The following is a 12,500-nucleotide window of genomic DNA, read 5'->3' as shown; positions in this document are numbered from 1 at the left end:
CAATGCCAATAGATTGCGTAGATGGCCACACCGAGGAACTAGGGCAACGAGAACAGTACGATCGGGAATGTTAAGAAGCAGAAGCGTACGCCGTATTTGGCCCATTGTCGGCACGCTCCGATAGCGCTGGACAAAATTCTGCTGGCAACCAAGCACACTGAGATCGGCCGCAAAGTTGAAGAAAGCGAATTCATCTGCAAAGCAAATAGCTATAGTCGTTAAGGACAAGTTGCGCCCACTTACTGTTATCCGAACTGATTGCCCAGATCCGGTTCACTCCTCCACCCGTGATACTGCAGTAGATCAGAATAGCATGGCCTGCATGACCGTCATACTGCGACATCCTAGTCAGAGCGACTAGTTCATCAAGATCTTCGTCACGGTCAACGGCTTAAAACAAACAGATTAATCTGAAAGCCCAACTGAATGTATATAATATCATACATGTTATCTAATAGTAATCAGTCTTAAAATGCTTCGAACATGTAGATTTTAACGGTCGGCAATTTGCATCTTTTCATCAATTTGCATCGGCAAATTGTGGCCCATTGTCGAGTTAACTTAACATCGCGCGGAAAATGATGAAACTTAACAACCGTACCATTTTGACATGTTTACTGTTATTTTGGCAAAACGGCCCTGCGCACGCCTTATACGGCATCTTAAAACATAATCTAGCATAATCAGAACACTTTAAAACTGAAAAAAACTTTAACTATCTTTACGGATTTCGTAGTCCGCATCTTCAAGCGAATTCGGCATCTCCGATGAAAACCAAAACAAACCAGAGAACTGTCAAATACTTCATTCATTTTTCTCTTCGGAAAAAAATCATCGACTCGCGCTTGGAGACCGACCCGGCCACCGACCGTGGAAGCTTTTCCCTTGTATTTTCCTTGTGGAGGATTTTCGGAGCACAACACGCCGAATCGCCGTGAGCGGTAAGTGTGGGTGGTGACAAGGGAGGACACCGGGAAATCGCTCTCGCGTCCGTTCCATCCAAGGAAGAGAGCCAAGAGCCGTGAGTGAGTAGGGAAACGGGCGGATGTTGGAAAATTCGCATCCGTCGGCTGGGCTGTGTTCTTACTCGTATACTCCTGGATGAACAAGGATGTAAGGAAAATTCTCTCACACACCGCCGCAGAAGGAAGCGACGGATACACGAGGACGGCTGCTGTTGGGAAAGCGAGAGTGGAAAACAGTTTTTCGCTCGCTCGTGTGATGCAAACGATGGCTGGTGGTGTTGCTGGTGGTGGCGTAAAGTGAAGTTATTGCAAAAATTAGGCGAAAAATAGTAACCCCGTATAATCTGTATGCGGATAGGGAGGGAGTTACGCATCGTAGTAGCTTCTTCTGGTGAACGAAACAACAGTGGTCCCCGAGGACGGGCGCGTGTGGAAAGAAAAGTAACTTTTCCGCGTCCAAGCAGCCAACGGGCAGCAGAGATATTGATGAGTTCGGGAGAGGAGGGCGATTTCATAGGATTCGTCGATGGTGCCAACCTCGGGAGCATCTTCGATTGATGCATTTGATAAAAAAAACACCCACTTCGAGTACAATCTGAAACCAACCTATGATGGAAGACCCATTTTTCGTGGTGAAGGAGTAAGTGTACACCTACCGCTGTCCTCTTTCACTTTTTCTCCGATTACGCGGGCTCCGAGTAGCGGGAGGGGGGTGCCGCAAGCAGTGAATTTCGGTTCGTTGTCACGCCAAGGATAAAGCCATTTCGCGAAACACCTTATATTGATCGTCCAGTGGTAGAGAGTGACGACCAAAAGCTTCACTCGACGTTGATGCTGTAACAGCTAGTGCGAAGATTATCATCCATTTTTCCCCCCCTAGTAAGCGGAATCCTTCTCGATTGCTTTCTGTTACAAATCGTTCCAACTGGCACGAATTGTGGCAGCGGCACCATTCTTTCCTTCTCTAGGCAGTGAAATCGTGGCAACCAGATGGTATGGAAAGGCGCACAGTTTTGCGGTTTTGATTCGGTTTTATTACGCCGTCAACAGAATAGCAAGCTGGTAGTGCCAATCGTCAATCGGTAGGCGACGACAAAACCAGATTCGATTCGCGGCTTAGCAGAGTGCTTAGCTTATTCCTTGGGACACAGCCAGGATCGGATACAATCACCGTTGGCATCGCGCAGGAATCCTTCATTGCAGAAGCAACCATCAATGCACTCTTTATCGCAAGGCTCGTTCCATTTCTTCTGGTTAAGACAAGTGCGTTCGCACCCGGAACCACATTTATGGAACGTCTCCTCCTTACCGCAAGCCTCAGAGCCCTGGGCCTGTGCTGCCTGACCCTGTGCTGTTGACAAAAGAAGAACTTTTACTTTTACGACTACAAACACTTCGTGAACTTTGCTGCTTACCCGATCCGAGGATGGCAAAGATCGCCAAGACAAGAAGTGCGAAGAAGGCGCGCATTGTTACAACCCGTACGACTGATTTTGCTTTCGCTGAAAACCAAAACGGAGAACACTAGATCCAACGTCCGTGGGGTCCGTGAACTTATATCCTCCGCGTACAGTACCTCCGTCTGTCCCTTGTTTGAGCAGATGGCCGTACAGTTGGTCGCAAGAACACGGTCCATCCATCTAGATACTTCTCGTACAGCCCGAGTGCACGTGGCTCATCGGGGATTTTCCCCGGGATGGTTTGAGTCATTTTCTCATGTGATAGCATAAGAAGAATGGAGGAATTGCGTGCGTCATTGATGATTTATCGGTGAGCCATGGCATCTAAAGAGTTAATAGCCTTTTTTGATTAATCCACGTTTACTGTTCTAAGAAAAAAAAACTGTGATAGCAACGTCCGCAGACAGATTCGTCACGTCTTCAGCCTTCCCTACAGATTGTTTAAACAGCTTGGAACACGTGAAATGGGTTTTTTATTCGCAAAACACACGCCGGATTGGAAAAGCAAAGCCGCGCCGGATTGGAAAAGCAACGACACTAAAGAACATTTTATTGGTACAGCACGCGCCATCGTTATAGTTAACTGCGAAGTAGTCTATGCTTCTGTCCCTGGCAGCGCCTCCCATGTGCGTTTTCGTTCCACATGAAGGCATTCCCAAACCTTGACACACTCGTTATCATCTCGGCGCAGATATCCCGTTTTACAGAAACAGCCCGAGACGCACGGCTCGGAGCATGATTTGGGCGTCTGATCAATGTTGGTACAATTCCTACGGCATGGCGAGCTGCAGTTGTAGTATTGCTCGTTCTTTCCGGTGCACTCTGGAATGGAATGGTGGGCAAATGGAGATTTTTAGTCACGATGCCTTAAAGGCAGCACATGCTGCAGCCGATAATATCTTACCATAGCTGTAGGCGATCGAAAGCATAATCGCCCCAAGCACAACAACTAGCAGGAAGCGTTGCATCTTGCGTATCGTTCGAATGTAACAGGCAGAGGAATAATTTTCTTCTGTAAGCCACGGCTAGAACGCATTCCCGCTTTATACTGCGACTACTTAGGCACTGCCGATGATGCTATGATGAAACCATACATGGTTAAAGCCATGCAGCATGGAATCTGTCCAAACATATTTCATAACATTTATCTGGTTCATGGGGCTCTCATGAAACACGTAGCACACTCAATCGAGGTTGGCTCTGCAGTTGAGCTTATTTTTGTGTGCTTGTCTATGGACATTACAAAATGATCGAATGTTTTTTAATGAAATGTTTTGCCTAATGAAACGAAACTTTTTTCCTTTTTTCCGTATGTTTTCTTTAGCGAAGTATTCAAGGCACTGAACAAGACACGTGGGCTGTACATCCGTTGGCGAGAGCTGAATGACGCACACTCGGGTGGATCGACTGCCGAGACCGATTGGACGACAACGGAACTGAAAAATTCACTCCGCAGCATCGAATGGGATCTGGAGGATCTCGAGGACACGATTAATATCCTTTTCAAATGATTTTCTTTCATAATGGACAATAGTCGCGCCACTTGTCGTACCGTTTTTGTACCCTTAACGAGAATCCCCGATATCTTTCTATCTGTCTAGCACGTATTGTGGAGAAAAATCCAGGCAAATTTAAGATCGACAACCGGGAGCTTTCTAGTCGGCGCCACTTTATCGATGCGACCCGGGATGAGGTGAAATCGATGAAAGATCGCATGAGTATCAGCCGCAACCGTGATCAGGACATAACGGCCCGTCAACCGCTGCTCGATACCGTGGAATCGTCACCGCGCAACAAAAATTACATTAATAACAACAACAACAACCATAGTACCAACAATTGCATCATATCAAACGGTGTCGTCGTGAGCGTTAGTGGTGGTGCTGGATCCCACGCCGGTATTAACAACGGGCTTAGTTGCAACCTGAATAACAACAACATCAACCAGCCCAACAATCTGAACTTGGCGGACGCCGGAAAGCATCTGATCAGTTCCGCCGGCGCAGCAATGGCCTCGAGACACAGTGGCGCAAAGTACTCCAAACTGGAGAACAACCTAGATGATAGCCCGAGCCATTACGTACCCACGGGCGCTTCATCTTCGTCCGTATTGGATGCGAGCTCGAGTCGGTTCGTCGAGGATACGCTCGCGACGCAGCATCGCATCCTGGTGGGACAAGATGAGCAGCTGGACGTAATAAGCGATTCCATTGGCACGCTTAAAACCGTTTCCCGCCAGATAGGAATAGAACTCGACGAACAAGCGGTGTAAGTACTGTTACACGGAATTGGACGAGATATGAGATGAAAACTTGCCCCCTTCGCTTTTGCTTTTTACAGAATGCTCGACGAGTTCGGCAATGAGCTGGAGCAAACGGATTCCAAAATGGATGCTACCATGAAAAAGGTAGCCAAGGTGCTGCATATGACTAATGGTAAGAAAAGGGATAGAGAGGGAGGACTCATTGAACAGAAATGCAAGTAGTGTAATGCTACTTATCTGCTCTTATTTACCACATTTCAGATCGGCGACAGTGGATGGCCATTGTGGTACTATCTATAGCACTAGTAGTTGTGATAATAATTTACATAATTCTATAATCGCCATCGAATCGGGTAAGATTGGGCATAATGGGCACAGCAAGCAGAAGTGGCAGCAGGGGGGGTTACAGCGTAGATTACGCAATGATCATTCATTTCCTAGTACCAGTCGTTCTAAGGTAATATAGTATAATTTGTGGATCTGCTCCAGCAGTAAGGAAGGAAAACCAAATCCGATCAAATGTGTAATTCCTGGGATAGGTTTTAAGTGCAGAAAAGATTTAGTATACAGTTTACCGATCGATCCGTTTTTTTCCAACTGTAATCAGTCTCTGTAGTTCTAACAGTTAGTGCGAGAGAAGTCGAAAGGGGGCGGGCGCTGTATACGCTGTATCGGTGGTTATGTTTCATTTTGTTTATTCCTTTTAACCATACTGCAATTGTACATAATATTTATGCTATGTGTCTGATGAGCGCGGCCTAATTTCCTGGGTTTTGTTTAACGTTGGTTTTTCCTCGCTACAATTACAAAATTTAGTGGCAAATCAAAGAGGCAATGGTATTCGTTTATTCCCATAAACTGTACGATAATGCCGATAATGGACGGAGGAACAATCGATCGTTACTAGTCATTTTCTTCGGGTACACTGATTAGAGTTTAGTTCCGTCTATATTCCGCGGGCGTATCATAAGTTTATTGAAACCAAATAAAGTAGCTCTGAATGGCGATGGCGGCTCGCACGATCGTATTCAGGAATAGCAGGAAAACTCTCAATATATTTTTTCATGGAAAAGAAAATCTATTATCTTCTATTGAAATCACACAGTATATATATATATAGATCTACACTTTTTTGGAGCAGCCAAATTTTGTCTATTTTTGAAAAAGATAATAACCACTTTGTCACCGAATCGAAAGAGGGCACATAGGTTGACCGATACAGAGCTGAGGAGGAGGGTATAGGAACACGGTAGGGAAGTGGGAAGAGGAGGACATGTCTTCCTTGCGTGCGTAACAACACGGTGGGCGGCAAGGGGAACGCTACCGACACTGAAAAAATAAGGACCTTCCGGGTTTTGGTAATGATGTTTTTGCAATTCCAAGTAATATTTTCGTCGTGTAGAGTTTATTAACAAACAACCTTTCCCCCTCCCCCCTCTAACTATGTTTAAACAAACTGATAAAGTAAAGCATTCGTTCTCTACGTGTCCCGTGCGTCCTTTTTGTCATTTAATAAGCGAAATATCACAAACATTCTCTTTCTCATTGTATAATCTTTTTCTCCTTTCCAGTGCGTTCGAAGAGAAACTTTTTAAACTTCAGCTCAACCTGCAAATCCTCACGCTTGGCAGTTGCCTTGGGGTTAAGTCGTTCCAAAACATCGGCGGCAATTGGCTGTTGGAAGCGAAGTTTCACCTTTCCTCCGGCTCCGAAGGTATCATCGATTACACCCCGATCACCACTGCTCAGAGTTACGGTCAGACCGATGAACACTTGGCGATTGCTGCCCGTCTTTTTGAACAGTCCCGCCACTATCAGTTCCTGGTCGTTTACGATCCGCTGGATCGTACCGGTTTTACATTTCTGTTTGAAAACCTGCAGTCCGGGCAGAATGGTTTCGGCATAGCTTGGTTCCCGCATCGTCAGCCCGTCGAGGTGTCCATGGAACGCTATCCGGCAGTCCGTGTTGTGTTGTATGTCGCTGTCCAGCTTCGAACCAATGATGAGCGCTTCGGGAGTGGTAAGAATGGGTTTTTCAAACTCAAGCAATGCAAACACCGTGCGAGTGGCAATGGTTTCGACCGTCAACTCTTCCAGAAACTCATACTGGCGATCGTAGGTGAACGGATCGTTTCGGTCCGCGGTAAAGAGGAGAATCGTGGCCAGAACGGTTTCGTAGCCACAGGTGATGTGAAACTTTGCCTTACTCCTAATGGGTCGTTTGTAGTAGCGAAGCGGTGTGATTTTCACGATCGCGGCATACACATAATGCGCATAGTCGGCCGCACACACGATACCACGTTCCAGTGATTTCGGATCGAACTGCGTAATGCAAATGCCTGCTCGATCACCTTGCCGGATGGTGGTGTAACTCTGTCGGAACATCTGTATCGAGCGTACCTTGCGCTGGAGCTTCAACTTGGGTATCTCCACCTTATCGCCAACGTTCACCGTTCCTTGCAAGACCGTACCGGTGCAAACCGTTCCCTGGCCTTTGATGGCGAAACAATGATCCACGGCGAACATGAGCGGTAGGTCCACGTTTCTCGCTGGTAGGAATGCACGTTGTAGCATCGTTTTCGTAAGCGTGGGAATGTTTTCTCCCGATAAAGCGGAAATGGCAACGATCGGCGTTTCGTCGAATGCCATCTTCGAGAGCGTCTCTCGTATGCCTTTGGTTAGCTTCTCCAAACGTTTCCCACGCCGCTCGGCATCGGCCAGCGAGTCCAGTTTGTTCAACACCACGATCATCTTTCGGCAGGTCAGCTCGCCGATGATCAAGCATTCCGCCGTTTGCGGTTGGATGCCTTTTTCGGCATCGATGACCAGCAGCATTAGATCGATGATCTGGGCTCCGCCTATGATGGTCCGGATAAGGCTGGCATGGCCAGGACAGTCGACGAATGTAAACTGCAGCCGTTCGTAACCGAGTCCTTGCAGGTGATCCGGTAGCTCAAACTGGGCCGCACTGAACCCAAGATCCAGCGTGATGCCACGCTCCTGTGATTGGGGATTTTTATCGAACGCTGCGGTGCTGGCGATGGCGCTGAGGGCTCGCGCTAGTGTTGTCTTTCCCGAGTCAACGTGCCCCAGGATACCAACGTTCAGATTCAGGTACATCCTTCCCGGTAAGCACAGAGAGACGATAGGACGTTGTTGATAAGAACACTAATCCAAAACAAAGCGTGCCGGTTTCTCAAGCGCTACATCTCGGCTTGTCTCCGTGACTCCGTATTGCTGTCAGTGAAAATCTGTGGAATCGTGAGTAGTGGGTCACTTGATTAAAAAAGTGGACAGTTGAGAGAAAAAAAGTGTTTAAAAACTTACTTACTTTGCAGAGTAGCGGTTGCACAAAAAGTGCATGTTGCTCGTCTCACTAACACACCCAGATACGTACTGTCCCTTTATAAGGTGGTCGCTGTCAAGCGATGATTGAAGCGCTTGTTAACGACACGAATGTCGGCTGGAAAATTCCGTGAAATGTTTTCTTCAATTCCAGCAGCACAACACAGCAGAAAAACATAGAAAAAGTAGAGAGAAAAGCGTTCGTGTAAAGACGAAAACAGCGTACAAAAAAGGTAGTGTTTTGTGTAGTGCGTGCGGTGACCTGATCATCCATCGCCACCCGTGACGTGGCCTACTAAGCACGGGCACGGGAATGCCCCGGACAAATGTGGATTGGTCCAGGTGGGTCCAGGGACATCGGCGGCCCAGTTTGCCGCGAAAGAGGGCACCGTTTTCACCGTACTTTCCCCGTCGTTTCGTTCCAGGTATGGGCTCGGGGGCGATGATTCATCACCCACGGAGCGGAATCGCGCTAGTCGGTCCAGTGGCGGTGGCGGAGGCGGTTTTGTGGATCTCGGCAATGAGTACGAGTACGGTGCCGGCGGTCATCATGCTTCGGGTCGCGACGAAATCTTCGCCGAAACTCAGGGCGACAGGCCGTGGTGGCGGAGCAACTTTTTTATTTCCCAGCCAGCGCTGTTCGGCACTTGGGATGGTGTGTTCACTTCCTGCCTGATCAACATTTTCGGCGTGATCGTGTTTCTGCGATCCGGCTGGATTGTAGCCGAGGCCGGGATCATGCACGCCATACTGATCATCTTCTGCGCCGTAGGAATTGCGCTCGTATCGGTACTGTCGGCGGTCGGGATCTGTGAGCGGTGCCGGGTGGAGAGCGGTGGCGTGTATTTCCTTATCGCGCACACGCTCGGTTCCCGGTTCGGTGGTTCGCTCGGGCTGCTGTACTGCTTTGGCCAGGCCGTCGGCTGTGCCCTGAATGTGCTGGGTTTCGGTGAATCGATTGCCGGGCTCGTTGGGCTCGAAGGAAACCAATGGGCGATCCGGGGGTTTGCCATAGCCGCGGTCCTGCTGCTGGGCGTGATCAACGTGGCCGGTGTCAAGTGGGTCGTGAAGCTCCAGTTTGCCCTGCTCATCGTGATCCTAATGTCGGCACTGGACTTTATGGTCGGTAGCTTTATCGGTGAAGCGCCGGAGCACGGGTTCGATGGTTGGGGTTCGGGCAATATGGCGCTCAACCTGTGGTCCTCCTACACGGAAGGCACTTCGTGGTTTACGGTGTTTGGTGTGTTCTTTCCCACCATCACGGGCATCCTGTCCGGTATCAACATGAGCGGTGATCTGCGGGCACCATCGACGGACATTCCGAACGGTACGCTGGCTGCCCTTAGCACCTCCACTTTCCTGTACATGGTGTTCATACTGTTCCTCGGTGCGACGTGCCAGCGGACTCATATGCTCACCGATTACCAGATAGCGGTGAAGGTTTCGGCCGTTGAATTCCTGCTACTGGCCGGCATCTACGTGTCGAGCATGTCGTCGTGTCTCGGGGCCATGTACGGAACGCCACGTGTGCTGCAGAGTATTGCCAACGAGAACGTCATACCAGGCATCGGTAAACTCGGCAAGGGACGCGGTCCGAACAAGGTGCCACTGTACGCGATGGCCGTTGTGGCCGGCGTTACGACCACGTTCATCATCATCGGAGATATCAACACGCTTGCTCCGATTGTCACGATGCCGTTCCTGCTGACGTACGCCTGCATCGACTATTCGTACTTTGCCCTCGCCCAAACTTTCGACATTCAAAGTAATCGTGAAGAACGGTTCCGGATACAGGCCCAGAGCCCTCTGTACGAGACCAGAAATTATGGGGCCACGGGAAATGATTACCACGAGAATAACGATCTTGATCAGCTGTTTCCTGAGCGTACACGGCATAAGAACCTTGGGGTAAGATTCACGCACCGTTGCTAATGGCAACGAATCCACTGCTCTTTACTTACATTTTTTATTGCATTTTTCTTGGCATTTTTCCTGGCAGACCCCTACCAACTCACCGCAACATGTGCCTTCCGAGCGTGACGCTCGCCCACGACCTACAACCTCATCTGGTGGCGCTACCACTGCCGGAATCGGCAACGGAATTCCCCACAGCAGTTCAATAACCAGCGGCGATTCGGAAGTAATTTTTCGCGATGGTTCCACCGCTAACGGTACGGGGTCGTTGAATGAAGCGGATGACGAACCGATTGCACCGATTCGTCCACCGATCCACTCGAAGACGAAAAACTGGTACTCGGGATTCTGCAATCGGTGGGCCTCGCTGGTTGGTGTAAGTGTCAAGACCAGGGCCAGGTGCTACTCGGAAAGCGCAGCGCTAATTGCATCTCCGTTCAACAGGCTTGTATTAAAATTCTGGTCATGCTGCTGGTGAATTGGGTGTACGCGCTGTTCTGCATCGGTACGGTGTTTGTCGTGTGGTTGTACGTCGGCACAGCGAATCCTGCGGTAAAGCCTGGCCTGGCGCACGAGTTCCGCTTCTTCGTGTGGCTGAAAAATGTAGTTTTCCGGTGTTTTGGGTAGGTTGCCAATGAACGCCGTTACCGTTACGCCCAATCTCGCCTATTAATCCATGTACCATCTGTTTAGAAAACGAGTGAACGACTACGAGCAGGTCGTAGTTACCCAGTCCTGCCCGAATGTGAACCTCGCTTCGGCGCAGCTGAACGAAGAGAACGAAGACTTTGCATCCAGGCGACGCTACCATCAGACGGCGGTCGTGCAGGGACGGTATGTGGACGAGGTGTGAAGAACCAAGCTGCCACTAGTTCTGCCCTCCCCCACCGGAAGATAGATGTTCAACGCCCGTAACCCGCCGCCAGGAACAAACGTGCGCCAAAGTGAAAGTCTGACTACTAGAAGTAGCAAAGCGGAGGAACAAAGACGAGAAGAAGTCAGTCAGCGTTTGGAGAGGGAGAGGGAGAGGGGAAGGATGATCGAATCGTCGGAATTCCAAAGCTATATCAGCAATGCTTTTCCTCTTTACGAAAGTATTCAAAACGGTTTAGATAGGTAAGAATGCTCGTGGAAGCTGCATAATGATTCCTTTTTTTACTATTTTCGTTCGCCCGGTTCACCGAACGGCCACTAACCGCCACCAACCACCATGTGAACCAAGCAATATCGCGCGAGCAGCACACATCAAATGATCGCAAGAATTTAATGATAGACGAAAACGTAGTAACCAGCGGTCGTTAGTCTTTATCGAAGTGGTTCGAGGGTCGAGGAGCATGAGAGGAGGAAAAAGCAAAAACTTTATCAAAATCAGAATCACGCATAATAACTATTAGGATAGGAAAAGTAAAGAAGAAATGGGTGTAAATATGCGCAAACCCTGGTGCGTTACGTTAGGCGCTTCTTTTGTACTCAAGGTATGGAACGCTAGCAGTTCGCAAACACGATTACCTTTATATTCCATCGAAACTTGTTTAGTGTTTAAATGCGCTTAACACTTTCAACTTTTTTTTTTTAGTAGACCTTCTTAACAAACTAAACACGTACCAAGTGATACTTACCGTGCTGAACGTTGAGATTATTACTGCGTTGCAGCATAAACTAGCAGCTTGTTATACTAAGTTTCCTTAACTGCCCAGCAAGGACCCGCTACCATTCGTCTCCAGTGGCTATAGGTTTTGCTTTACGTACGTGCATCATTGAACCCAACTCCCTCAAAACCACCTCTCGCTTAAAGAGAAAGAAATTTTCCAACGAGGTGTGTTTCTGATGGAACAATAAGTGGGGGTACAAGAAGTAAAGTGATTCCGTTCGTTTTTTTTACTGTTACGACGATAATGCAGTGCTCCGGGGGTGTACTAACTACAAATGCTGTGTAAAATAAAGTAAAATCATTGTAATAACATACGGTACGCCAAGCGCTCAAGATCGGGATGATTTACAGATTTATTAAAAGATTTGTCTTTGTATTCCCTTCCCTCCGGGGTGCGACGATCTCCGGCACTATTCAATCCCTTCCTTCTTCCCGCCCTAATATTTCCGCTTATATCCTAAAGAAAAACGTTACGTCCCACGAAGCGGCCACACCGGAGCCGTCCTGAGATGCAGCATCATTCATCTCCAGACCGGTTACTCGTCCCCACGGATCGCCTTGTACTTGCTGATCTCGATCGGGAACGTTTCGCTGAGCTCCTTCATCAGATTGCTCTTGAACTTGCGGTACGAGTCGATTTTGCCCTTCACTTCCTCGTTCTTCGTCAGCGCCTTGTCGATGCAGTCCTTGGTGTAGAGCTGCGGGTTGCGGCCCTGGTCGATGTAGTCGAAAACTTCCAACGGGACGTTCACGTCGATCTGCGTCTTGAGCTTGTCGATCTGCTGCAGCATCGTCACGAGCGATTGGATTTTCTGGTTCAGCACGTTCTGGCCCTGCGGCTGAAAATCGCTAACGATGATGCGTATCTGCCGCACGTTCTCGATAAACAGCTCGAGTTGGGT

At 48.6% G+C, this 12,500-nt stretch overlaps 6 protein-coding genes across 7 annotated transcripts in view; 2 read left to right on the top strand and 4 right to left on the bottom strand.

Moving 5' to 3' along the window:
* The first annotated feature begins 922 nt into the window (after positions 1-922).
* On the top strand, positions 923-6,175 carry LOC126574167 (syntaxin-6). The gene is made up of 6 exons (XM_050234200.1): positions 923-941; positions 1,145-1,605; positions 3,750-3,919; positions 4,030-4,693; positions 4,766-4,860; positions 4,950-6,175. The coding sequence occupies exons 2-6, from the start codon at positions 1,574-1,576 to the stop codon at positions 5,024-5,026; spliced, it is 1,038 nt and encodes a 345-aa protein (XP_050090157.1). The 5' UTR covers positions 923-941; positions 1,145-1,573; the 3' UTR covers positions 5,027-6,175.
* On the bottom strand, positions 1,986-2,590 carry LOC126574177 (chymotrypsin inhibitor-like). The gene is made up of 2 exons (XM_050234212.1): positions 2,381-2,590; positions 1,986-2,316 (listed from the first exon to the last, which is right to left on the bottom strand). Exons 1-2 carry the CDS (start codon positions 2,433-2,435, stop codon positions 2,099-2,101), a joined length of 273 nt encoding a protein of 90 aa, XP_050090169.1. The 5' UTR covers positions 2,436-2,590; the 3' UTR covers positions 1,986-2,098.
* LOC126574176 (venom peptide CtAPI-like) lies at positions 2,950-3,472 on the bottom strand. Its single transcript, XM_050234210.1, has 2 exons — positions 3,330-3,472; positions 2,950-3,247 (listed from the first exon to the last, which is right to left on the bottom strand). Exons 1-2 carry the CDS (start codon positions 3,391-3,393, stop codon positions 3,021-3,023), a joined length of 291 nt encoding a protein of 96 aa, XP_050090167.1. The 5' UTR covers positions 3,394-3,472; the 3' UTR covers positions 2,950-3,020.
* LOC126574166 (selenocysteine-specific elongation factor) lies at positions 6,072-8,059 on the bottom strand. Of its 2 annotated transcripts, none has more exons than XM_050234198.1 (2): positions 8,016-8,059; positions 6,072-7,939 (listed from the first exon to the last, which is right to left on the bottom strand). In XM_050234198.1, the coding sequence occupies exon 2, from the start codon at positions 7,806-7,808 to the stop codon at positions 6,231-6,233; it is 1,578 nt and encodes a 525-aa protein (XP_050090155.1). In that variant the 5' UTR covers positions 7,809-7,939; positions 8,016-8,059; the 3' UTR covers positions 6,072-6,230. The 2 variants fall into 2 exon arrangements, with proteins under 2 accessions (XP_050090155.1, XP_050090156.1); XM_050234199.1 differs by having other exon boundaries at positions 8,020-8,050.
* Positions 8,060-8,154: 95 nt separating this feature from the next.
* On the top strand, positions 8,155-11,910 carry LOC126574164 (solute carrier family 12 member 8). Its single transcript, XM_050234195.1, has 5 exons — positions 8,155-8,375; positions 8,459-9,941; positions 10,033-10,323; positions 10,392-10,570; positions 10,641-11,910. Exons 1-5 carry the CDS (start codon positions 8,347-8,349, stop codon positions 10,798-10,800), a joined length of 2,142 nt encoding a protein of 713 aa, XP_050090152.1. The 5' UTR covers positions 8,155-8,346; the 3' UTR covers positions 10,801-11,910.
* Positions 11,911-11,927: 17 nt separating this feature from the next.
* The window catches only part of LOC126574172 (mediator of RNA polymerase II transcription subunit 10), a 12,233-nt gene continuing 11,660 nt past the window's right edge, over positions 11,928-12,500 (bottom strand). The window contains exon 2 of the mRNA XM_050234207.1: positions 11,928-12,500. This exon is cut by the window's right edge and continues 31 nt beyond it. Coding sequence (XP_050090164.1) covers positions 12,135-12,500 — 366 coding nt within the window. The 3' untranslated portion in view covers positions 11,928-12,134.

The sequence above is a fragment of the Anopheles aquasalis genome, chromosome 3, assembly GCF_943734665.1.
Source record: "Anopheles aquasalis chromosome 3, idAnoAquaMG_Q_19, whole genome shotgun sequence".
NCBI classification, from domain to species: Eukaryota; Metazoa; Arthropoda; class Insecta; order Diptera; family Culicidae; genus Anopheles; species Anopheles aquasalis.
This window is presented reverse-complemented; position numbering and strand designations above follow the sequence as displayed.